Below are 26,449 nucleotides of genomic sequence, written 5' to 3' on the forward strand. Positions count from 1 at the left end.
CTTTGAGCATGAAAAGAGTAGCCGTGGTGTAGTTTTTCCTACACTGAATGTTTATCCAATGATAATATCAAATGGGTACTGTTAGAGCTTTCTGTGTGCAAACTCTGCATATTGTGGATAACAATAGTAATTACACAATACTGTAAAGTGACTTGGGACAAATTGAAGATTTGAATTTAAATGCAAGATTGAAGCCAAAAGTCTAAAATTAATAGCTGTAATAAGCAAAATTAATTTTGTAAGCACTTTATGGATTTAGTAACTACAGGATCATAAAAGCAGCAGTGATATTTTCAGTTTATAGCCTGGAATGTAGAATAAGGTACTTTGTTATACAATCCTAGTTATACCACTGGTCTAGTGACTAAGGCAAAAAGGTTATTGGATTAGCTCCAGGAGATAAACTAATCTTCCTCTTGTTTGTAGCCCTAAACAAGTGAATGTTCACTGCCATTTCCCTATAATAGCACCAGTGGCACACTGATTAAAAGTCACATGTACATTAAAACATACAGTGAAATGTTGATTTTCGCCAAAGACCACAGTCCAAGCATGCGCTGGGGGCAACCCACAAGTGTCATCATGCTTCTAGCACCAACATAACATGCCCACAACTTAATTGTTTCTTTTTAGGAATATAGGAGGAAACCTGCGCAGTCAGTCACGGGGAGAGGGACGCAGGGAGAAAACACTCTGTAAAGACAGTGGCGGGAGTTGGCGATTGATGATCGCTGGCTCTGTAAAGTGTTACTCTAATTGTTACGCTGCAATCATGTCTATAATGCCACATTTCATAAGTATGTGGTCTGGTATAAGTGCAGGCTACTTGTCTTGAGGCAATGGAGATTGGCAACGTCAGCCATCCCCCACACTAGCCATCTTTCAGGTAGACACCATCTTATCAGACATCAGTAAGCCTACAACCAGTTCACTGAACTGTGGTTGCTGCTGGAAATTGAGACCAAATTAATCTTTGTGATATAATGGAAGACTTTGAGTTCTCCTTGCTCTTTAGTTTATCTATTGGTTTGGTTTTTCACCACACCAATCAAACCTCGATCAGTGATCTCTAGTGCTGTAAAATGATTGTTCTAACCACTGTGTTACCATGACGACCTCACAATTCACTGTGTTTAAATTGCCATCTTGGGAACATGGAAATTGTCCATATCCTCATCTTTCAATTCTACTGATGTTTCAGTTGACAGAAGAAGATTTGTCCCTGTGGAGGAGGTCCCTTTGGCCTTTCCTCCCTTCCTCTATTGTGATGTACCTGAAGCTCCTACAATGTAGAGCTGTTCTCTATAGTTGATTCAATTGGAGATGTTGGTCCCTGAATTAATTCATTGAATGACATTAACTAAAAATGGAAATGGGCTTGTGTATTTTTTTTAACTTTTTTTTATTGAGTTTTCAAATAATTACAGAAAGAAAAAGAAAATATATAAAAAATATATATATACCCTTCCCCCCTCCCCTTAACCCCTCCCCCTAACCCCTCCCCCCCTAGCATCCCTGTTGAAAACAAAAGAAAGAAAGAAAAAACAAGAGTGCCTGGATATTGGAAGATCCCCACCTGCTCCATGGAGTTCGTAATAACTTTAGTATATATATTTATTTCTTTCCCCAAATAACCAATTATTTTATCTTCAGAGCACCTATATATTTAATCCAGTCTTTTGTAAATAAGGGCGCCAAATTTTCAAAAATGTTTCATATTTATCTCTTAAATTATAAGTAATTTTTTCAAGTGGAATACAGCTGTAAATTTCATTCTTCCAACGATCTATACTTAAGTATGCATCCGATTTCCAAGTAACTGCAATAGCCTTTTTGGCTACTGCCAGTGCAATTTTTATAAATTCTTTCTGATACTTATTCAATTTGGGTTTTGATTTTATCCCTTCAATATCACCTAATAAAAATAATATTGGATTATGTGGAAGTTGTGTTCCAATAATTTGTTCCAATAAAACTCTTAAATTTGTCCAAAAAGGTTGAATTTTAGAACAAGGCCAAGTAGAATGTAAAAAAGTACCGATTTCTTGGTTACATCGGAAACACTGATCGGATAAATTTGGGTTTAATTTATTTATTTTTTGTGGTGTAATATATAATTGATGTAAAAAATTATATTGCACTAATCTTAACCGGACATTTATTGTATTTGTCATACTATCAAGACATAGTCCTGACCAATTTGTTGGTGCTTGTGTATTTAGTGTGGGTTGACTATCTTGTGTTGGGTAGAGATATGACCTTTCACTTCTTGTTCTTATATTTGCCTCCAGAAGAAAGGGAAACCTCTTGGTTGTGCTGAGGAGTTTTAAGAAACAGTTGCTAGAATGGTTTGTGAGTTTGTACCTGCAACCTGGGTTCAGTTCCTGCCACTGTCTGCAGGAACCCTGTGACTGCATGGGTTTCCTCTGAGTGCTACAGTTTCCTCCCACAGTCCAAAGAGGTACTGGTTTGTAGGTTAATTGGTCATTTTAAACTGTCCTGTGATTAGGCTAGGGTTAAATCGGGCGTTCCTGGGCACCAAGGCTCACAGGACCAGAAAGGCCTATTCCATGCTGTAACTAACTTAAAGACTGAAAGTTCAAGACATTAAAGAACGATGTTTCAAGTACAGCAATGATGAGCCTGCTTTGATAGACAGTGGAGTAGAAATTAGTCAGTGAACTGTTGTGTTAAATGTGCAGCAGTACACTTCTATGCTGCTTCTGTTTAAGCCAAGAGGAGGATGAATTTCAACCAGGGCATCTTTTGGATTGATGTTATGGTGACTGAACTAACACAGAAACTAATGAAAAAAAGAGCAAGGAGCACTCACAGTGTCCTGGCTAATCGCTTCCAATTTAACCTGAAGAAAGATTAACGTGTTTTCATTTACGAGCAGCAGCTGTTGTTCAGTGAGGTGGTTGTACAAGGTTTATTGATGTCTGATGTGGTGTCCATCTGGAAGATGGCTAGTGTGACTACATTGTAATGCTTAGTACAACCCTTCACAGCATCAACGATTGGGTTCAATTAATGCTGGGTCTGTAAGGAGCTTATAAGTTCTCTCTGTGACTGCGTGGATTTCCTCTGTGTCCTCCGGTTTCTTTACAAAGACGCAAGGGTCAGTGTTAGTAAGTTTTGGGCATGCTACGTTGTGCCTGAAGCATGGTGACACTTGTGGGGTGCCCCAGCACACATTCGGACTCTCTGGGTTGTTGATACAAAACAGCCCATTTCACTATGTTTCAATGTACAGTACATGTCACAAATAAAACTAACCTTTAATCTTACACAGCACAAAGTGAAGACCTCCGTGTTGTTTTTGCCATTTGCATGATTTGTTCTTTTGCACGTGGGGGGTGGTGTTTGATGTTTTTCTTTGAACAAGTCTCATGGTTTTCTTTGTTTCGTGGATGTCTGTGGGAAGACAAATCTCAGGGTTGTATACTGCTTACATACTTTATAATAAATGTACTTAGAATCTTTGAATCTTTGTTCCTTTGCGATGTGTGGGTTGCAGGATTTCTCAACTTTTGTCACCATGTGGACCATGGGATTTCATGGCCTGTTTGGGATATAGCATTCCTTGTCTTTTGCCTCTGTTGTTTCAACACCAGGCACTGCCACTGGATGGAAGGTGCATATAAATGTCTCACATTCCACAACAGAATTTTTGACTGGGCTGTTGCTGAAACTCTTTTTTCGACGAATGATTACTGTGTCTTAACTGCTGTGGGCTGACAGAGCTTTGAAGCCACCTCAAAAATATTACTACCTTCAGCAGGGTTAGCAAAAAGAATGATTATTTTCATTGGATCATGTTTGAAGTGAAATCTTGCCAACTAGGAAGGATGTTGTAACAGTTGCAACAGCAGATAACTGACGTGCGTGGGTTTTCTTAAGTTTTGACAAAAAAATGCATTTTTTTCTAGATACCATCAGAAAAAGAAGCTTATGCATTGTGGTCTGAAGCCATTTGCTGTTTCAAGATTTGCTGAAGGGCAGGGTAGCCTTTCTCGAGCAAGTTTGATCTGCCGGATCCTCAGCACCTTTTTCTCCTCAGCGGATGCATCTATCACTGTAGCTCATGTACCGGGCGAATGCAAGAGCACGTATGGAGGTACCAGGTCAATGGAACATCACGAGAAATTAGTGAGTCTACCATCTGTAGATAGAATTATCCCTCAGGTACTCCAGTTGTCTCCAGGCCACTGAATCTCACTGGATCAGGCTTGTTAAATCTGTTTCTGGTAGCTCATCCTCCAAGGTATATATGGGAGTAACAAGGGCTGGTTTAAAAAAATGAGCTGCATACACAACTGAAAAACATTCACCGGACAGCCCAATTTTTCCCCCTGTTTTATATCCTTTCTTTATGGTTGATTTCCTCTCTGCTCTCTTTCTTAAGGATGCCCAGATCAACTGTAATTTCAGCACCTGCTGAAAAGAGATTGCTTAGCACAGCCTAGGAATTGAAATCAAAATTACCCAATGCAGAATAAAGTCACCTCTCACAGTTCTAGATTTCAACATGGAGAACTCCAACTGTTTTCATGCAGTAAGTTTTAAAAAAGAGGAAGTTTAGATAGACATGTCATATTACCTGTTCTCGGTATCTCGGACACTTCCCAATCTGTGACTCGAAGAAACAAATTCATTGCATCAAATGGCACTTTTCCATGGGTTGTGAGGTCCTGGGTGCTGCAGAGCTTTCCACAGTGGTGCAACTGGTAGGCGCGCAGCCTCAAAGCCCCAACCACTCGGGTTCCATTCTGATCTCTGGTGGAGCTTTCATCTTCTCACTGTGCCCAGTTTTCCTCTTGCATCGCCGAGACCTATTGATAGACTCTTTACCTACTACGCATCATGTCGCTGGTGTTTAGGGCAGCAGTGAATGTCCAACATCTCTGTTGATGTTCATTGTGTCAGTAACTTCCTCTTGGTTTTCACTACTGTCAATCATGCAAGTCCCAGGCGGAGACTGAGGAACCGTGTCGCGCACAGATGTGGAAGGACCCTTCAATGCTGTTTCTGTAACAGTTTTGTTTCACCAGTCAGGGTTGTTGGCCCTGAGCTGAACCCCTGAACCTGGAGGAGGGCCACTCTTAAGGCTGATTTATACTTCTGCGTCAAATGAACACTGTAGGTACTGCATAGCCACGTAACCTACACTGCACCCTACACCCTACCCTACGCTGTAGCCTGACGCGCACCTCTCTAAAAATGTGACTGCGCGTTGCGGCGACGCAGACTGCAACAATTGTGATTGGTCCGCTTGGTAGCATCGCATTTCCTCCTGTCTATAGGCATACTGTGCGTACACTGATGTGAAATAAATGGTTGAAGACGATTAACCAAATCGACATCTGAAAATATTTGAAATGCATTTCCTTGCCTATGTCTCTCAGTGGCCGGACAAGCACAGAAAACTTACCCTCCTTCTGCCACAATCCGTTCAATGGTCGTACATATCATCTCCTCCGATGTCTTTTCTCTTTTCTGCGTTGCAAGAATTTCAATAAAAGTAACCCTTGTTCAACATTTATTAGCTTCAACTCCAACATGACACGCTCAGTCGCCATTAGAAACCCCACTGCCAACTAGCGTTTTGCTGGTGAATTGCAGAGCGACGCAGACACACTAACGCACAGGTATAAAAGTTCACAATGGCACAGGCCACTTACGAAGACTGCGGCGTAGGCTACTACGCAGAAGTATAAATCAGCCTTTAGTCGGGCCTCTACCCTTTGACCTGTTTGCCATGGGTGCATTAAAGCACAAAGCCCTGACTCCAGCCATCATAGCTCTCCAGGTCATTGAGGCACGCAAGCCTTCAAACCCTACGACGAGGCTGTGTGGTCCTCTTGGAGGTGATGTATTATTTGGCCCCTGTAAATTGCCCTTAACGTGTAGGTACTGGGGGGAAATTGAAAAGAATGTGAGGGGAATAAAATGGGATTAGTATAAGTGGGTGTTTGATGGCCAGTGAACACTTGATGGGCTAAGGGCCTGTTTTTGTGCTGTGTGGCTTTACTTGATGGACCACTGTGTTGCCACAAATCAGCTGTATACAGTCCGTGAATCTTCATCCTAATCATCTTTATGTGGGGCTCTCTTGGTGTTTCTTTCCATGTACATGTAACAAAGCTAATATCTCTAATCTTTGAGGAAGCTGTATTACTATGCACTACTCTCTTAATCACAACTTTTTAAATCTGGAACTAATGTAGATTTATTTCAGGAGCTGGTTGGAGATGCAAAGAGGATTTGGAAAAAGATGGTGGATCTTCATGAACCCAACTACTTCATGACTCATGATGGTAAAGTTGATTATGGTTGTCAGGTGCATTAATTTTTCCAGAACTTAAGTAGCTTCTGATTCTTTTGCCTTGGAGAAGATGTTGCTATGTGAGAGCATTTATAAAAAGAAAGTGCTGGAAGTATTCTGCCATTTAGGGGAAAAGTACATGCAAGGAAACATTTAACTGTTCAAATTATTGACCAGTCCAGGAAAGCTTGCAATTATTTGGATGCTTGCCTGGAATTGTTTATTTTGGTGGTTTCTAGTTTTAAGTTACTGTTGGATCCAGGCCACTGAATTTCACTGGGTCAGGCTTGTTGAATCTGTTTCTGGGAGCTCACCCTCAAAGGTATATATGGGAATAACAAGAGCTGGTTTAAAAAAATATGCTGCATACACAACTGAAGACCCAGTCTCCCCCACCTTCTCCCTCCCTCTCTCCTCTCCCTCTTCCCCTCCCCCTCTCCTCTCACCCCCTCTTCACCCCCTCCCCCTTTCTCCCCCTCTACCCCCCCCCGTGAAACTCAAGCTGGTAGAGCCACACGCAAGCTAGTGGTGTGCAGATTAAATATGCAAGCCAGTAGTATGTCAAAAAAATTAAATCATACAAGCAGCAGAGTACGGATTTTTTTTTAAATCTAATGCGTGAGTGGTGTGTGAGAAAACTTAAATACATGCAATCTAGTGGAAAACTTAAAAGTTTCCATTACAATCTATTCATACATTGAGAACACATCCAAAGTAATATAAAGTACATACAACTTAAGATCAAATCTAAACAATGGCCAAAGTCAAAACACCCACTAAGATGAAAAGGTCTGGATGAAATATACCAAGAATATTAAGTTTATTAAGATCCAGAAAATGCCTGAGGGGAAGGAAATGGCTGCTACTGATTTAGGATAAGTCTGTAAGGTCAGTTTAATCAAATAAACAAGCAAAGAAAGAGTTAGAGTCAAGTATAGACATGTACCAATCAAAAGAAATGCAAAACTTGTGATAAGCTACAAAAACACCATAATAGAGGCAGTAAAAAGTCTAAAAGTGAATGTTGTTTACCTGGATTTTCAGAAGGCCTTTGACAAGGTGCCACAAATGAGGCTGTTTAACAAAAGAGCCCATGATATGACAGGAAAGATAGTAGCATGGACAAAGCATTCACTGACTGGCAGGAGGCAAACAGTGCGAATAACGGGAGTCTATTCTGGTTGGCGGCTGATGACTAGTGGTGTTCCACTGGGGCCAGTGTTGGGACCAGTCCTTTTCATGCTATATGTCAATGATCTGAATGATGGAATTGATGGCTTTACAGCCAAGTTTGCAGACAATACAAAGATAGGTAGAGGGGCAGGTAGTGTTGAAGAAGCAGAGAATCTGCAGAAGGAGTTGGACAGATTGGGAGAATGGGCAAAGAAACAACAGATGGAACATAATGCAGGGAGATGTATGGCCATGTACTTTGGTAGAGGAATAAAGGTGTAGACTATCCTAAACAGGAATAAAATTTTAAAATTTAAAAAGGGACTTGGGAGGCCTCGTGAAGGATTCTCTAAAGGTTAATTTGCAAGTTGAGTTGGTGGTAAGGAGGTCGTACAATGTTACCATTCATTTCAGGAGGAATAGAATATAAAAGCAAGGATGTCATGCTGAGGCTTTGTAAGGAGTGGTCAGACCACATTTGCAGTATTGTGAGCAGATTTGGGCCCTTCTTTAAGAAAAGATAAGGTGGCATTGGAGTGTTTCCAGAGGAGGTTAACAAGAATGATTCCAGGAAAGAAAGGGTTAATGTTTAGGCATCCACTTACTGGGGTTCAGAAGAATGGGGGTGAGATCTCAGGAAACCTATTAAGTATTGAAAGACCTAGATGGAATGGACGTGTGAAGAACGACAGTGAACAATCTTTAATCTTGGTAGAAATCCAGAAATCCTTTCTGCAGTTAAGACCTGAGATTGGTTAATCTGTGTTGAGGAATAAAGTGAGGGAGCAGATATATGAAGTTTGGTTGCAGATCAATCTGGATACTAACTGGAAAAGCAGACCAGGGAAGCTTACTGCTCCTGTTACCACTAAAATATTGGCCCTGTTTCTCTCTACAGAGGCTGACATCACCTGTGCAGGAGTAACATATAGCGCTTGACTAACTCTGTATTTCCAGCACCTTCTGTCTTTCTTTCAGATTTTCTGCATCTGTAGTTTTTTTTCAAATTTTTGGTCTTTGCAGATGTTTCATAATCTGATTATTTTAACAATATTTTGCTTTAATTTCTGACTTCTAGCATCCAGAGTATTTTTTTTTCTTTTGTTGTTAATGTTTTGTGCTTTATTTTAAGGATATCTGAAACTTTGGCAACTTAGCAAACCCAATCTGTCACAATTTGATGTCCTCCTTTTGGATGAAGCTGAAGATTGTAGTCCAGGTATGATGGTAACACTTTATACTTTATCCACTGGTGGAATGTGTTTGAATTATAAAGTCATTAATGCTGAATGGCTTGACATTTCAGGCCAAGACCTTTCATAAGAGCATGTAAACCCTGCCCAATCTATCACAGGCTTTTCACCTCCTTCCATCTAGTCCATCTTCACAAGCTCATTGTTTCAGGAAGGCTAGTAGCATCAACAATTATGCCATCACAACCCCATCCAACTGGCCATTTCCTTTTCTCTCTTTTACTTTCTGGGAGAAGAGATGGGAGCTTAAAAGCCCAGATATCCAGACTCAAGAACGTCTTCCCTGCTGTTATCAGACTTCTGAACCAATTTCCACTTTCACATCCCCTTCCCAGTGATGCTGCCATGCTCTCTCTCAGTCAGTTCTACCTCTCATTTATTCTGCTATTGTCCCTTTAGTTTTTTTTTGTTGTACTGCTTTAAAGAGATTAATTTATGGGTTTATCTGTCACATGTACATCAAAGTGTACACTAAAATGCATCTTCTTGCATCAATGACCAAGGCAGTCCCAGGATGTGCTAGGGAAAGCCCACCATTCAGCACCAACATCACGTGCCCACAACCCACTCATCCTAACCCATACATCTTTGGAACTTGAGAGGAAACTGGAGCACCCTGAAGAAATGCATGTGTCATATGGAGGACATTCAAACTGCTTCCAGATAATGGTGGGAAATAATTCCTGATTGATGATCAAAGTTCAAAGTAAATTTATTATCAACGTACATGTATGTCACCATGTACTATCTTCAGATTCATTTTGGCAGGGAAGTTACTGAGAATATGAAGTTTAAGTTCAAGTTTAATTATCATTCAATCATATGTGAATATAGCCAAATAAAACATCGTTCCTCTAGGGTCAAGGTGCAAAACCAATTACCAACAGCACAGAGCACACTACAAATAGCACATAGTACAAATAGTACATGTGGTTATGATTTCAGAAAAACAGAAAAATATATACCCCAAGTCCCTGAGTGGCATGTCTATAGATTGCAACACACAGAAAATGTTGGAGGAACTCAGCAGGCCAGGCAGCATCTATGGAAAAGAGTACAGTTTACAGTTTTGGCTGAGACCCTTCACGGTTCCTGATGAAGGGTCTCAGCCTGAAACGTCAACTGTACTCTTTTCCATAGATGCTGCCTGGCCTGCTGAGCTCCTCCAGCATTTTGTTTGTGATGCTTGGATTTTCTACATCTGCAGATTTTTCTCTTGATTGTGATAAGACTATAGATTGTCCTGATCCAGCTAATCTGTTTAAATTTTCCCTAATAACAGTGGATTTATCTCCTGAAATGCTTCTAGCAGTGAATCATCCTATTCATGAGTCCACACAGCTGTTTAGACCGTTAGACATGGAAGCAGGATTAGGCCATTTGGCCCATCGAGTCTGCTCCACATTTCATCATATTTCCCTCTCAGCCCCATTTTCCTGCCTTCTCCCTGTATCCCTTCATGCCCTGACTAATTAAGAACCTATGCACCTCTGCCTTAATATACCCAATGACTTGGCCTCCACAACCATCTGTGGCAATGAATTCCACAGATTCACCGCTCTCTGGCTAAAGAAATTCCTTCTCATCTCCATTCAAAATGGACATCTCTCTATTCTGAGACTGTATCCTCTGGTCCTAGACTTCCTCATCATGGGAAACATCCTCTCCATATCCATTCTATTGAGCCCTTTCAACATTTGATAGGTTTCAATGAGATTTCCCACCCCCATTCTTTTGAATTCCAGTGAGTACAAGGCATAGAGCCATCAAGTGCTCCTCCTATGGCAAGCCTTTTATTATTGCCCTTTGGCACAGGAAGAGCTGTTGCAAGAATCTCCCAGCATCTCTTTACCTCCTTACTAAATTATTCTCTTTTCCTCAGCCATTATGGACATCATACTTTCTCAGAAATGTGGGAAGATTCTTGTGGGAGATCCACACCAACAGATCAGTAATTCCAGGAGTCCTTTTGAAGCTCTCTGTGAAGCTCACCACCCTCAACTGTTCAGTCTAACGCAAGTAAGGATGTATCTTTTTTCTTTAAACTGCACACTGTTCTTATCAAGCCTCAAATAAATGATCTGGTCTGGCAGTAAGTGACACCCTGTAGGATGTGTTTGCAGCCAAAGAATTGCAATAATAAAAAGATGCTTAACAACTTCATAGTATTTTCCTGTGCCATTTTTAACACAGTAATACATATCAAGGCATGTACAGCAGCCATGTGCCCAACTGTGTGGTGATCTATTACTAATAAGCTAGTTAGATCTCCAGTTGGTTGGGCATGTAGTTGAATGTCAAAGAGCTGTGTTTTAAGAAGCAGTAATTTAGTAGGGGAGTTCCTGATCTTGAAACTTAGGCAAGAAGGAATAGAAACAGAGCCTCTGTATGAGTATAGAATTGAGGAGTGAAGACACAGGAAGCTGCAGATGCTGGAAATCTGGAGTGACACACTAAAGATCTGGAGGAACTCAGCAAGTCAGGTTGCATCTATGGAGGGAGATGGATAGTCAGTGTTTCATGTCGAGACCCTTTGTTGGGACAATGCGCTGGCCTGTGGTGGAGGAATGCAGAGTTACAGGGTTATGGGAGACAGAGAACGAAGGGCCCAGGATGAGAAATTTAAAATTGAAACTTTGCTCTGCTGTGAGACAGCAAATCGAAGGGTGATGATGCAAATCAGGATACAGACAGTAGAGCTCTTAGTGGAAGGTATTGGAGCATATACCCGTACAGTACAGCACAGGCTCTTCAGTCCACGATATTGTGCCAACCTTTAACGTCCTTTAAAATCGATCTAACCCTTCCCTCCCACCTAATCCATTTTTCTTTCATCCATGTGCCTATCTAAGAGCCTCTTAAATGTCTCTAACGTCTTACCTCTACTAACCCCTGCCCCCCGGCAGTGTATCCCATATCCCACCACTCTCTGTACAAATAAAACCTACCCCTGACATCCCCTCCCCCAATCAACCTTAAAATTATACCCTCTTATGTTACTCTTCTGCCCTGGGAAAGAGTGTCTGGATATCCATTTGATCTATGGCTCTCCTAATCTTATTCACCTCGATCAAGTCACCTCTTATCCTCTCATCCCAGTGAGTGAGTTATTGGAAAATTCTATGGAAATGGGCTGTGTTGAGGAGTGGGCGGATCAGACCAATAATACTGGATCTGATGTCAGAAGAGAAGTTTCTGTTAAGGTGTTTCACACGAAGGGAAGCAGCAATCCTTTCATCTGTTCTGGCAGCAATGGGTGGTGTATTCTCAGCTCACTAAATGGGCTTTACTCTTTCTTATTATTCCCGATAGGCTGAAAACTTAATTTGTTTGTATAATGTGTTGTAGTTGGTCATTGTCCTCTAATATGGGGGTAACATTAATTCAATATATGACTTTGATCCAAGGACTGGCATGCTGCTAGATGATTGTGGTGTACCCTACTTGTTGAAATTTCTTTCTGTACTTGCAGAGTTTCAGGTTTGGACCCCAGATAGCTTATGTGGCAGCAACAATATTGGAAGTGTGCAAACAAGTCAAAGACAAGACCTTGGTTGGCGGAAATGAAGATGGTAAATGAGGCAAGGGCACTTTTGAGAGTCAGTGAGTGTGAGTGCGTGGCAGATGAGTGTGGGACAGTGTTAAGTGTGTGAATGGGTGACTCTGGTTGAATATGTGGTGTTTAGGGTGGGTGACTGTGAAGCCAGGAGGAAGGATAGCAAAGGTGAAGGAAGTGGTTGCTACATGAACCCTATATTTTATGAAAAACTGTTTACCTGAGGATTCTACAATTCATTTTCTCAGTTATTTATTTGTTTATTTTTGTTCAGGTTGTCATCTTTTGCAAGTTGACTGTTTGTCAGTCTTGGTGCAGATTTTCATTGTTTATTGTGTTTATTTGTTCTACTGTGAATGCCTGCAAGAACTTGAACCTCAGGGTAGTATATAGTGATACATGTACTTTGAACTTTTATCAGATTTGTACTATTGCCTTTTTCTTGCTTTAGAGTTACTATTTACATCTTTCAAATCCCTTGACCTGAATGTATGGTAGATTTCCTGATCATAAAGCAACATTAGGTGTAATCCCATGAATTCTATGTTACAGGTAACGCTAGTCAAAACTCAGTTGGGCAGGTGGCAGTTCTATGCAAGACTACAGCTGCTGTGTTCGACGAAGCTGTGCGTATTGTGACCAGCAGCAATCCAACCAAGATGTATTTCATTGGAGTGAGTATTGGTTTATTCTTGTCATATGTATCAAAGTTCAGTGAAAGGCTTGACATGCATACTGTTCATACAGATAACATCATCCCAAAGAGCATTGAGGTTATTTTGCCCTCACTCATGAGTTGCCTCTGTTTCTCAAGCTAGGCAGATAGGTAAACTCCAGTGTCAATAATAGAACATACACAAGGAGCAGAGTAAAAAGACAGTACTTCTCAGTATTCTTATGAAAGATAGATTCAAATAATGATTGAAATTCATTCGACTGGTAAAAGCGCTTGTTATGAGTGAATGAATATAAAGGTGATTATATAAAGGCTGGCCTAATGTCAAAGCTTAATTGCTTAACAATGCAATAATAAGTAATCAACAACAGTTGTAAACTTACAATTAAATAACATGATCTAGTAGCTAGAAATAAAGTAGCAAACCAGATCGGGGGGACTTAACAGAGATGGAACAAGGTAAAATGATAACCATGCAGAATAAACTTCTTAAACTGAAAAAGTACAGTACAGGTAAACAAAGTACAAGATCATAAGGAGGTAGATTGTGAGGACAAGAGACACATCTTATTGTCAAGAGACTTGTTCATGAGTCTGCTTACAGAAACGGTCCTTGAGCTTGATAATATGTGCTTTCAGGCTTCTGTGTCTTCTGCTCAATGGAAGAGGTGAGAAGAGAGGATGTCTGGTGTGTGTGGGTGGAGGATGGTCTTTGAATATGCTGGCTGCTTTACTGAGGCAGCAAAGTCATAGGGGGAGGGCACTTCCTGAGATATGCTGAGCTGTATCCATAATGTAGATTCAGAGGCCGCTTTGCCAAGCACCTACGCTCCATCCACCAGAAAAAGTGGGATTTTCTGGTGACCATGCATTTCAACTCTACCTGCCATTCCCATTCGGATATGTCAGTGTGTGGCCTCCTCTACTGCCGCACTGAGGCCACGTTCAGATTGGAGGAGCAACACCTTATAGTCCGTCTGAGTAGCCTCCAACCTGATGGTATGAACATTGATTTCTCGAACTTCCAGTAATGCCCCCTCCTTCACCATTCCCCATTCCCAATTCCCTCTCGCATTTTATCTCCTTATCTGCCTATCATCTCCCTCTGGTGCTCCTCCCGTTTTCTTTCTTCTATGGCCTTCTGTCCTCTCCTGTCAGATTCACCTTCTTTAGCCCTGTGTCTCTTTCACCAATCGACTTCCCAGCTCTTTACTTCACACGTTCTCCGTCTCTGTTTCACCTCTCACCTACGACCTTATACTTCTTCCTTCCTTCCCCCCACCTTCTTGTTCTGACATCACTTTTTTCCAGATCTGATGAAGGGTCTCAGTCCAAAACATCGACTGTTTACTCTTTTCCATAGATGCTGCCTGGCCTGCTGAGTTACCACAACTGTCTGAGGCTTCTTGCAGTCACATGCAGAATGGCTGCACAGAGTACCTTGTTTTGGGCTTCATGAGCAGCATCAGTGTTCCTGGTTTTAAACTGTGTAACATTGAAAGCATAGTCTACAAATGTAATAACGAAAAGGCATGCATGGTTTATTCTTGTAATTACTTTTCGTTATGAATCCTGTGAATGTTACTCTGGATTTCTAGCATCTGCAGAATCTCTTGTATTTAAACTTCAAAGTAAATTTATTATCAAGGTATATATATGTCACCATATACACCCTTGAGATTTTTTTTGCTGTTACACTGAATAAATTCATACTGGAATAATAACCATAACAGAAACAATGAAAGGCTGCACCAACTTGGGTGGTGTACCAAGCCAATGTACTTTGTTTATTAGGAATAATGTTTATTTTGATTAATAAAAACATTGCAGCTGCTATGTAATGTTTGTTCAGTTTTGTAGAAGCTTATTGTTCAGAGCACATTGAATACCTCCATCCCTTTCTCTCCTTAGGGACTTGTTAAGTTTGGAATGAGCACAATACTTGACATTTGGATGTTAACGATCTTGGAGAAGGGACAAGCAACCAGTGAGTTTAGCTCTGATTTATGTAATTTGTTCTCTTGCTCACAGTCCTGCGTTTCTCTCTTCTCTCTGAAAATCATGCTAAAGACTCCTCTATTCCCACAACGTTCTTGTGTGGCCTCTTGTTCTAAATCTACAGTGAGGGAAAAGCCGTCTTTACACATACCCTATCAAGATCTGGAGGAATTTTATACTTTTAAATGAAACCAAAAGGACACGGGAGCTGGTAAAGTCTGCCAGGCCCTTTAATCCTGTCCCTGCATTTAATATCGTCATGTCATTTTTCATCTCACCTTTCACTCTTCTTTCAAAAAAATTATTTACCTCCTCCACAAATACCTCCATGACTTAAACTCCACAGCCCTGGAGGATGGAAAATTCCAGCAATTCACCTACCTTCGCGAGAAGCAAATCCTACAGTCCTCAGGAATGCATGGCTGCCTTTTTCTTATAACTACGTTGCCTATAAAATGTATTCACTCCCCTTGGAAGTTATCATGTTTTATTGTTTTACAACATTGAATCACAGTGGATTTAATTTGGCCTTTTTGACACTAATCAACAGAAAAAAGACTCTTCTGTGTCCAAGTGAATACAGATCTCTACAAAGTGATCTAAATTAATTACAAATATAAAACACACAATAATTGATTGCGTAAGTATTCACCCCTTTCAAGTCAGTATTTAGTAGATGCATCTTTAGCAGCAATTACAGACTTGAGCCTGTATGGATAAGTCTCTATCAGCTTTGCACATCTGGACACTGCAATTTTCCCCGTTCTTTTTGGCAAATCTGCTCAAGCACTATCAGATTGCATTGGAATCGTGAGTGAGCAGCTCTTTTCAAGTTCAGCCACAAATTCTCAATTGGATTGAGATCTGGACTCTGACATGGCCACTCCAGGATATTAACTTTATTGTTTTTAAGCCATTTCTGTGTAGCTTTGGCTTTATTCTTGGAATCATTGGCTTGCTAGGAAACAAATCTTCCCCCAAGTCACAATTCTCTTGCAGACTGCATCAGGTTTTTCTCCGGCATTTACAAACAATAGACAGTAGGTGCAGGAGTAGGCCATTCGGCCCTTCTAGCCAGCACCGCCATTCACTGTGATCATGGCTGATCATACACAATCAGTGCCCTGTTCCTGCCCTCTCCTCATATCCCTTGACCCCGCTATCTATAAGAGCTCTATCTAACTCTCTCTTGAATGCATCCAGAGACTTGGCCTCCACTGCCTTCTGGGGCAGAACATTCCACATATCCACCACTCTTTGGGTGAAAAAATTTTCCGCATCTCTATTCTAAATGACCTACCCCTTATTCTTAAACTGTGGTCTCTAGTTCTGGACTCACCCATCAGCGGGAACATGCTTCCTGCCTCCAACGTGTCCAATCCCTTAATAATCTTATATGTTTCAATCAGATCCCCTCTCATCCTTCTAAATTCCAGTGTATACAAGCCCAGTCGCTCCAATCTTTCAACATATGACAGTCCCGCCATTTGGGAATTAACCTTGTGAACCTCCGCTGCACTCCCTCAATAGCAAGAATGTCCTTCCTCAAATTTGGAGACCAAAACTACACACAATACTCCAGGTGGGGTCTCACCAGGGCCCTGTACAGCTGCAGAAGGACCTCTTTACTCCTATACTCATTTCCTCTTGTTATAAAGGCCAGCATGCCATTAGCTTTCTTCACTACCTGCTGTACCTGCATGCTTGCTTTCATTGACTGATGTACAAGAACACCTAGATCTCGTTGTACTTCCCCTTTTCCTAACTTGACTCCATTTAGATAGTAATCTGCCTTCCTGTTCTTGCCACCAAAGTGGATAACCTCACATTTATCCACATTAAACTGCATCTGCCATACATATGCCCACTCACCCAACCTGTCCAAGTCACCCTGCATTCTCATAACATCCTCCTGACATTTCACACTGCCACCCAGCTTTGTGTCATCAGCAAATTTGCTAATGTTACTTCTAATCCCTTCATCTAAATCATTAATGTATATTGTAAACAGCTGCGGTCCCAGCACCGAACCTTGCGGTACCCCACTGATCACAGCCTGCCATTCCGAAAGGGACCCGTTAATCGCTACTCTTTGTTTCCTGTCAGCCAGCCAATTTTCAATCCATGTCAGTACTCTGCCCCCAATACCTTGTGCCCTAATTTTGCCCACTAATCTCCTATGTGGGACTTTATCAAAAGCTTTCTGGAAGTCCAGGTACACTACATCCACTGGCTCTCCCTTGTCCATTTTCATAGTTACATCCTCAAAAAACTCCAGAAGATTAGTCAAGCATGATTTTCCCTTCATAAATCCGTGCTGACTCGGACTGATCCTTCTACTGCTATCCAAATGTGTTGTAATTTCCTCTTTTATAATTGACTCCAGCATCTTTCCCACCACTGACGTCAGGCTAACTTGTCTATAATTCCCTGTTTTCTCTCTCCCTCCTTTCTTGAAAAGTGGGACAACATTAGCCACCCTCCAATCAGCAGGAACTGTTCCTGTATCTATAGAACATTGGAAAATGATTACCAATGCGTCCACGATTTCTAGAGTCACCTCTTTAAGTACCCTGGGATGCAGACCATCAGGTCCTGGGGACTTATCAGCCTTCAGACTCAACAGTCTATCCAACACCGTTTCTTGCCTAATATAAATTTCCTTCAGTTCATCCTTTACCCTAGTTCCTTTGGCCACTATTACATCTGAGAGATTGTTTGTGTCTTCCCTAGTGAAGACAGATCCAAAGTACCTGTTCAACTCATCTGCCATTTCCTTGTTCCCCATAATAAATTCACCCATTTCTGTCTTCAATGGCCCAATTTTGGTCTTAACTATTTTTTTGCTATTCACATACCTAAAAAAGCTTTTACTATCCTCCTTTATTTTCTTGGCTAGTTTACCTTTGTACCTCATTTTTTCTTGGCGTATTACCTTTTTTGTTATCTTCTGTTGCTCTTTAAAAGCTTCCCAGTCCTCCGGCTTCCCGCTCATCTTTGCTATGCTATACTTCTTCTCTTTTATTTTTATACTGCCCTTTACTTCCCTCGTCAGCCACGGCCGCCCCTTACTCCCTTTAGGATCTTTCTTCCTCTTTGGAATGAACCAATCTTGCACCTTCTGCATTATTCCCAGAAATACCTGCCATTGTTGTTCCATTGTCTTCCCTGCTGGGGTTTTGTTCCATTGAACTTTGGCCAGCTCCTCCCTCATAGCTCCATAGTTCCCTTTGTTCAACTGTAATACTGACACATCCGATTTTCCCTTCTCCTTCTCAAATTGTAGGTTAAAACATATCATATTATGGTCACTACCTCCTAATGGCTCCTTTACCTCGAGGTCCCTGATCAAATCCGGTTCATTGCACAACACTAAATCTAAAATTGCCTTCTCCCTGGTAGGCTCCAGTACAAGCTGTTCTAAGAATCCATCTCGGAGGCACTCCACAAACTCCCTTTCTTGGGGTCCAGTACCATTCTGATTCTCCCAGTCTACCTGCATGTTGAAATCCCCCGTGACAACTGTATCATTACCTTTGCGACATGCCAATTTTAACTCTTCATTCAACTTGCACCCTACATCCAGACTGCTGTTTGTCGGTATGTTGCTGCAGTCATTTTGCCCTCTACCTTCACAAGCCTTCCAGGGCCTGCTGCAGTGAAGCATCCCCACAGCATGTTGCAGCCACCATGGGATGGTGTGCTTTTGATGATTTGCTGTGTTTGGCTTATGCCAAGCATAGTGTTTAGTCTGAAGGACAAAAAGTTCAATTTTGGTTTCATCAGCCCATAGAACCTTCTTCCAGCTGACTTCAAAGTTTCCCACTTGCCTTTCGGCAAACTTTAGGTGAGATTTCATGTGAGTTTTTTCAATAGTGGCTTTCTCTTTGCCACTCTCCCATAAAGCTGCAACTGGTGAAGCACCTGGGCAACAGTTGCTATGTGCTCAGTCCCTCCAATCTCAGCTACTGAAGCTTGTAGCTTCTCCAGAGTTGTCGTAGGTCTCTAGGTGGCCTCCCACACTAGTCCCCTTTGTGCACGGTCACTCAGTTTTTGAGGATGGCCTGCTTTCAGCAGATTTACAGCTGCACCGTATTCTTTCCATTTCCTGATGATTGACTTAACTGTACTCCAAAGGATCTTCAGTGACTTGGAAATTTCCTTGTGCTCCTGACTTGTGCTTCTCAATAACCTTTTTGTGGAGTTGCTTGGAGAGTTCTTTTGTCTTCATGGTGTAGTTTTTGCCAGGATACTGACTCACCAGCAGTTGGACCTTCCAGATACAGGTGTATTTTTACTACAGTTGAAACACCTTGACTGCACACTGGTCTCCCAAAACAGTTCTCCATTTAACTAGTCATATGCTTTCTAAATCCAGTTGGCTGCACCAGTGATTATTTGATGTGTCATATTAAAGGGGGGGTGTATACTTATACAATCAATTATTTTGTGTTTAATATTTGTAATTAATTTAGATCACTTTGTAGGGATCTGTTTTCACTTTGACACAGATGTCTTTTTCTGTTCATCAGTGTCAAAAAACAAATTAAATCCACAGTGATTCAGTTATGGGCACTGTATGTTCCTTGTTTGAGACCCTCCCATTGGTAGAAACTTCAACTATCTTGTCATGCACCCCCTGCCCCCCCCCCCCCGTATAATCTTATGCATTTCAATCTCTAAACAGAGAAAGCAGATCCAAGTTTAGTCATCTGCGGTAGAACACCTTTTTGATCTGATGAATTAACCTGGTAACTCTGTTGTAGATTGACTCCACTGGAAGTATATCCTTTCGTAAACAGAGAAACAAAACTCTGCCCGGTATTACAGGCGTTGTTTCACCAATACAATTGCAGTTATGTTTCTCTATCTCTAAGGTCCAACCCCCTTGCAATAGAAGCCAAATGTTGTGTGCCTTCTAACTACTTGTTTCATTTGTGAATCAGGTGCAAGAACCCCTGGATTCTCCTGTACTTAAATGCAAGTCTCACTGCATTTAAACAGGCTGCCATCTGACCCTCCAACTGAAGTGCACGACCTTGCAGTTTTCCACATTAAATTCCATTTGCCAGGTTTAAAGATTCAGATTAAGTTATCATGTACGTTGAAGCATACAGTGAAAAGTCTTGTTTACGTTGGCAGCCAACACAACGTAAGGATGTGCTGTGGGCAGCCCGCAAGTGTCACCAAACGTACTGGTGCCAACATAGCATGCCCACAGTATGCAGCAAAACATCAACAGCAAAGCAGTCCTTTCCACCCTCCCACCCAGTTACACACACACAAGGCAGTCCTCCAACCCCAGGACAGGCTATCTTAGGGCCTCCAGCCTTTCACAAGTTTTCCCTCAACCCACCTATGTACTTTTTCATGCTGGAATGATGTAACTAGTAGAGGGCACAAGGATCAACTCCTGATTCTTCTCTCCCCTCCCTCCCCCCTCCTCACTGCCTTCCTAATGATTAATTACTACCAATATTAACCTTTCAAGTTCTGATGAAAGTCTGCGGGCCTGGAATATTAGCTCCTCTTCTCTCTTCACATGGCACCGTGCTCTTCCATCCAGATCACATTACTTTTGTCAAACTTGGTTGCCTCTTCAGGCATTAAATAACTGGAGGCCAAGGAATTATCCCTGGTGCATTCCGCTAGTTACACCCCTCCAGCCTGATAAAGACCTATCTGTTCTATCTCTACCTTCTGTACGATGACCCATCTTTGATCCAGTGTGTAAGCTCCTGTGCCGCCCATTTTCCAAACTACAGAGATTAAAGATTAACTTTATTTGTCACACCTACTCCGAAGCATGTAGTGAAATACATCTTTTTGACTCAATGACGGAATGCTGGCGGGCAGCCCGTAAGTGGCTACATGCTACTGTGCCAACGTAGCATACCCACAATTTAATAACCCTAACCTGTATGTCTTTGGAACATGGGTGGAAACCGAAGGACACAAAGGAAACCCATGTGATCACAAGGAGAATGTACAAACTCCATTTTTGGCTGCGGCGGGAATTGAACTCCAATTGTTAATCACTGGCACTGTAAAGTGTTGTAGTTACCACTGGGCAACTGTGCTGCCCATAGTACAGAGTATTGACCTGTTCTACCTAATGTCGTCCTGTACTGCAAACCACCATCACAGCAATCAGAGCATTTCTTTACACTCTCTCATTTGTAGGTATATCCTCCTCTAGGTAAGGAGTCTGGACCCAGATAAAATATTCCAGGTTTGGTCTCAGGAGGATCCTGTATAATTGTTTCATGAAGTCTCAATTCTTAGATAAAGGGCCCAAAACTACTCACAATACTCAAAGTGAAGCCTCACCAGCTCAAGCCTCAACATTACACCCTGTTTTTATATCCTATTCCTCCCGGAATGAATTTACCTTCCTCACCACCAACTCAACCTGCAAGTTAACCTTTAGAGAATCCCATCCCATTGCATCTTGGAATTTACAATTTTCTCTCCATTTAGAAAATAATTTATGTTTTTATTCCTTGTACAAAAGTCCTTGGCCATACACTTTCTTACACTATATTCCATCTGCCACTTCTTTGCCCATTCTCTTTATCTGTCTAGGTTCTCCTGCAGCCTCCCCGTTTCCTCAACACTACCTGCCTCTCCACCAATCTTTGTAATGATTGAAGTTCAATGGAAGCTTGAGGAACAGCAGATAACAGACCTTTCATATTTAGCATTGAATTCTAAAGTTTTAAATAACCTTTAACTCCAGCCTTCCATCACCAGTAGTTTTTAGTTCAATATTGTTTGGTTGAGAGGTAATTATTAACTAGTAAAATTGGAAGCAGTCACCTTACTTTTCTTCAAAACAGGGCTAAAGACATTTTAAATGTGAATATTAATAAAACAGCAGATGTTGTAAATCTGAAGTGAAGAAGAATGCTGGAGAATTTTCTGCAAGTTGGGTAGCATCCAGGGAAAGTAGTTACAGTTTGATGTCCTTTCATCAGAGCAGGAAAGACTATTTGAACTTCTTGAATTTAAGCTCTTGGAACACATGAGTCTAAAAGGCTCTGATTTGACAGTATGAAGTAAGTATGGTAAATCTTCCTAATAAATTCTCCTAAGTAATAGTGACAACATTCACTTCTGCCCTCGAAGCTCTTGAATTGAACGCTTGTGGAATGTGGTATATCTGCAACAGAGAGTATAATTTACACACAACATCATATTTTTCTGTATATACCTTTATTGATTGGAAATTAGATGAGCAAGAGATGATCTCATTAAAATGTCTAAGATTCTGCAAGAGGCTGACAGGGTAAATGTGAAGATGCTGTTTCTCCCACATTTGAGGACATAGTCTTGGAATATGATGTTGGCTATGTATGACTGAAATGGGGAGAAATCTGTTTTCAGACAAAGTTAGAAATATTCAGAGTTCTCAACCCCATGAACCTAAGGTAACTGAGCATCAAGAAGTTGGGTGGAGTTAGTTCCAATGGTGAGCCATATTCTTAATAAGTGGTTTCCTTGTGCAGTTTATTTGCTTTCTTTAATAAACATTCCAAGATCTACCCTTGTCATCTTTGTTAAATTTGTAATGTTGTGAGCTAAATGTGTGGTGTCTCTAGAAAATAATCACCAGGGTGATCTGTTTTCTTTAGAAGACCTTGTGATCCGGGATCCATTCATCCGGATGTTTGAAGGCAAAGGTGGTTGGCATGGACTGAGAAAGTATGCGGTACAAGTTGAAGACTCGGAGCTGGAGGAGATGATTGCAGTTGTGGAGAAGTACAGTCTGGAAATTCCTACGCTAGTGGAGAAAATCACCAACCTCTGTGTCAATTGCCCGTCATTTGCAAGTAACACAACTCCCTACCTATCTAAAGCTTCTTAAATTGAATGTTCTTTGCATTGTGATCTCTTCCTGTTTTTCCCAAGTTCCTTCACCTCCATTTTAAGCATGCAGCAAAGACTGAGTATTTCAACAGCATAACTCAATGCACTTCTTGACCATTTGATTGGCTTTGTGTGTCCCATGCTCATGGAAACATACAGTGAAATTCATCGTTTGCATCAGCAAATACAGTCTGAAGGTTAGGCTTCTGGTGCCAGCATAGCATACCCACAACCTACTAACCCTAACTGTAGTGTTTTAAAATGTGGGGGGAAACCGGAAAAGCCGGAGCTCTCCACGTGGTCATGGGGAGAATGTACAAACTCCTTCCAGACAGTAGTGGGAATTGAATTCTGATTGGTGATCACAGGAACTGTAAAGTGTTGAGTTAATGCTACACTAGTGTGACAGCTCATTTTAAATATTATTATATATAAGGCGGTACAGTATGCAGTTATTAAAGAAAGGGTTGCTTGGACAATTCCCCTATCAATCAAACTTGTTAATCGTACAACTGTAAGTGACTGAGATTCATCTTATGTCAGTGATCTGTTTATATTTTTCCTGGAGAAAATAAGACCATAAGACATAGGAGAAGATTTGGGGCACAGAGTCTGCTCTAGTGTTCAATTATAATTAATTTATTTTCCCTCTCAATCCCATTCTCCTGCCTTCTCCATAGCCTTTAATGCTGTTGTCAATCAAGATCCTAGCAACTTCCACTTTAAAAATATCCAGGTAGACAATACTCTGTAAAAGATTTAGGCACTTCAAAATAAATTCTGTAAAATGAAGATGATTCCAAAAATAATGAAATGAGAAGGTTTTCAATATCAAAAATTACTTTAAAGGGCAGTAAACAGTAAAAATACTAAATCAAATTAGTATTTGGTGTGACCACCAAACTGCATAAATTCAGGTCGGTGTTCTTTTGTGCAGCTTAATAAGAAAATCAGCTGTTAGGTTGTTCCAAGCATCTTGGGGAACTTGCCACAGTTCTGCAGGCTTTGGCTGTCTCGCTTGCTTCTGTCTCTGTAGGTAATCTCAAATGTTGTGATCAGGGCTCCGTGGAGGCCATACCATCTGAAACCATATAAAAATCTAGGGTGGCTAAGTCTTTTGCACAGTACTGTACTGCATTATTTTATAGTGAAGTCTCTGAGGTCCATGTAAACAGACTGTGTACAGGACAGAGCACCACAAGGCTGTGTGCTTAGCCACTTCTCTACTCATTTTACTCCAAGGACTGTGTGGCTAAGCACAGCTCCGATGGCATAATTATATTTGCTGATACCACCACTGTTGTAGGCCAGATTAAAGGTGGTGGCGAATCAGCATATAGAGTAAAGATTGAAAATCTGGCTGAGTGGTGCTATAACAACAACCTGCAAGGAGCTGATTATTGACTTCAGGAGAAGGAAACTGGAGATCAATGAGCCAGTCTGCATCAGAGGATCAGAATCTTTAAATTCCTCGGTGTTATTATTTTGGAGGGCCTGTCTTGGGCCCAGCACATAAATGCAATTACGAAGAAAGCACGGCGGTGCCTTTACTTCCTTATGAGTTTGCGGAGATTCGGCAGGACATCTAAAACTTTGACAAGCTTCTACAGATGTGTAGTGGAGAGTGTATTTCTGGCTGCATCACAGCCTGGTGTGGAAACACCAGTGACCTTGAACAGAAAATCCTAGAAAAAGTAGTAGATACAGCCCAGTCTATCACTGGTAAAACCCTCCCCATCATTGAGCACATCTCTGTGAAATGCTGTCGTGGGAAGCAGCATCCATCATCGGGGCACCCAGCACTCTTCTTGCTCCTGCCAACAGGAAGAAATGACAGGAGCCTCAGGCCTCGCTTCACCAGGTTCAAGAATAGTCACTGCCCCTGAACCATCGGGCTCTTGAATCAATGGGTTCTTCACTCAACCTCATTTGTCGCATATTTGAAATGTTCCCACAACCAATGGACTCATTTTCAAGGACTTTTCATCTCATGTTCTTGATACTTCCTGCTTATATATTTATTATTATTATTTATTTACTTTTGTTTTTGCAGGTTGTTGTAATTTGCACACTGGTTGAATGGCCAAGTTGGGTGGTCTTTCATTGATTCTGTTGTGGTTATTAGTCTATAGATTTATTGAGTATGCCCACAAGAAAATGAATGTCAGGGTGGTATATGGTGACATGTGTACTTTGATAATAAATTTACTTTGAACTTTTGAATCAATGTTTAATGCCAGCCTAAAGCATTGTCTGCATGGTGGCTGCATGGGTTTCTCCTGTGTTGTCCACTTTCCTCACACACCCAAGGAAGTGGTGTGTGTTAATTGACTACTGCCTACGACCCCTTAATAAGTATAGAGAGCAGGATAAAGAACTATGTATGGGTCAGCTGACTTCCTTGTGTGTTGTAAGAACATTTTCTTTGAACATTATCACTCAACTGAGACAACAAAACTTTCCCAACAGCATTTATCTGTCCATTATGTTTCTGCGTCCACCCTTTTCAGGCCCCATGTCAAATCCCTTGGTGCAATATTTGATTCCAACTTTAAGTTTGACAAGCAAGTTAATGCAGTAGTAAAAGCCAGTTTTTTCCAGCTTCGTACTGTTGCCAAACTCAAGCAGCTTCTCTCTTTCAAAGATCTCGAGAAGGTCATCCACGCCCTTATATCCTCCCGCTTGGACTACTCCAACTCCCTGTAGACTGGGATTAGTCAGTCGTACCTGTCCCGTCTGCAACTGGTCCAGAATGCTGCAGCCAGGATCCTGACACATGTCCGGAAGAGGGACCATATTACTCCTATCCTAGCTTCCCTCCACTGGCTGCCAGTACGGTTTAGAATTGATTTTAACATTCTCCTGTTTGTTTATAAAGCCCTAAATGGGCTGGCCCCCTCCTATATCGCAGACCTTCTAACCCCTTATTCTACTTCCAGATCCCTCAGGTCGGCTGACTTGGGGCTCCTGGCTGTCCCGCGATCTAAACTTAAGCTCAGGGGTGATCATGCCTTTGTTATTGCAGCCCCTAGACTGTGGAACAGCATTCCCTTCCCTATCAGATCTATCTACCCCCTCCATCAACTCTTAAATCCAGGCCTAAAACTTACTTTTATTCCCTAGTGTTTGAATCCTCCTGATGTGGCTTATTTTTGGCTTGTGCCCAGGCCCTTGTGTTTTTTTTTTGTTACGGACTCTGGAATGGATCTCTTGTGTGAGGAGATGGACTCGTAAGTCCACCATCTATCTTGTTATGATCTAGCACCTTGTTATTATTTTACCTTGCTCTACCTCAGTGCACTGTATAACGATTTGATCTCAATGTATGCAAGCCATGCTTTCCACTAATACTAATACCAATTCCTATTCCTTCTTACATTAACACAGAAGTTGGGAATGCCCTGGAGGACTAATGCCAGTGATTACTGATTGAACAGTCCAGGTACAACACATCGCTGAAGACTGAAAGGCCTCACTTAGTGCCCATATACCTTGCTTGCCATTTGTAGACTTCTGATGGCAAGGCTTTAAAATGGAAGTGCTGCTACAAGCAAGTGGAAGGAACTGTGAACTAGGTTGTGTAGGATCTGACCCTA

General features: G+C 41.4%; 1 protein-coding gene across 4 annotated transcripts in view; it reads left to right on the forward strand.

Annotated features, from left to right (window-relative positions):
- The window catches only part of fbxo18 (F-box DNA helicase 1), a 96,561-nt gene that overhangs the window by 43,716 nt on the left and 26,396 nt on the right, over positions 1–26,449 (forward strand). For all 4 annotated transcript variants that reach the window (XR_012101464.1, XM_073066753.1, XM_073066754.1 and 1 more), the window contains exons 10-17: positions 3,933–4,152; positions 6,242–6,320; positions 8,634–8,720; positions 10,637–10,773; positions 12,227–12,326; positions 12,863–12,984; positions 14,898–14,973; positions 22,619–22,816. Coding sequence is in view for 3 of the 4 variants with exons in the window: in XM_073066753.1 (XP_072922854.1) it covers positions 3,933–4,152; positions 6,242–6,320; positions 8,634–8,720; positions 10,637–10,773; positions 12,227–12,326; positions 12,863–12,984; positions 14,898–14,973; positions 22,619–22,816 (1,019 nt within the window). In the remaining variant the exon portion in view is untranslated. The remainder of the gene's footprint in view (positions 1–3,932; positions 4,153–6,241; positions 6,321–8,633; positions 8,721–10,636; positions 10,774–12,226; positions 12,327–12,862; positions 12,985–14,897; positions 14,974–22,618; positions 22,817–26,449) is intronic.

Source organism: Hemitrygon akajei, chromosome 14, assembly GCF_048418815.1.
Source record: "Hemitrygon akajei chromosome 14, sHemAka1.3, whole genome shotgun sequence".
Classification (NCBI taxonomy): Eukaryota; Metazoa; Chordata; class Chondrichthyes; order Myliobatiformes; family Dasyatidae; genus Hemitrygon; species Hemitrygon akajei.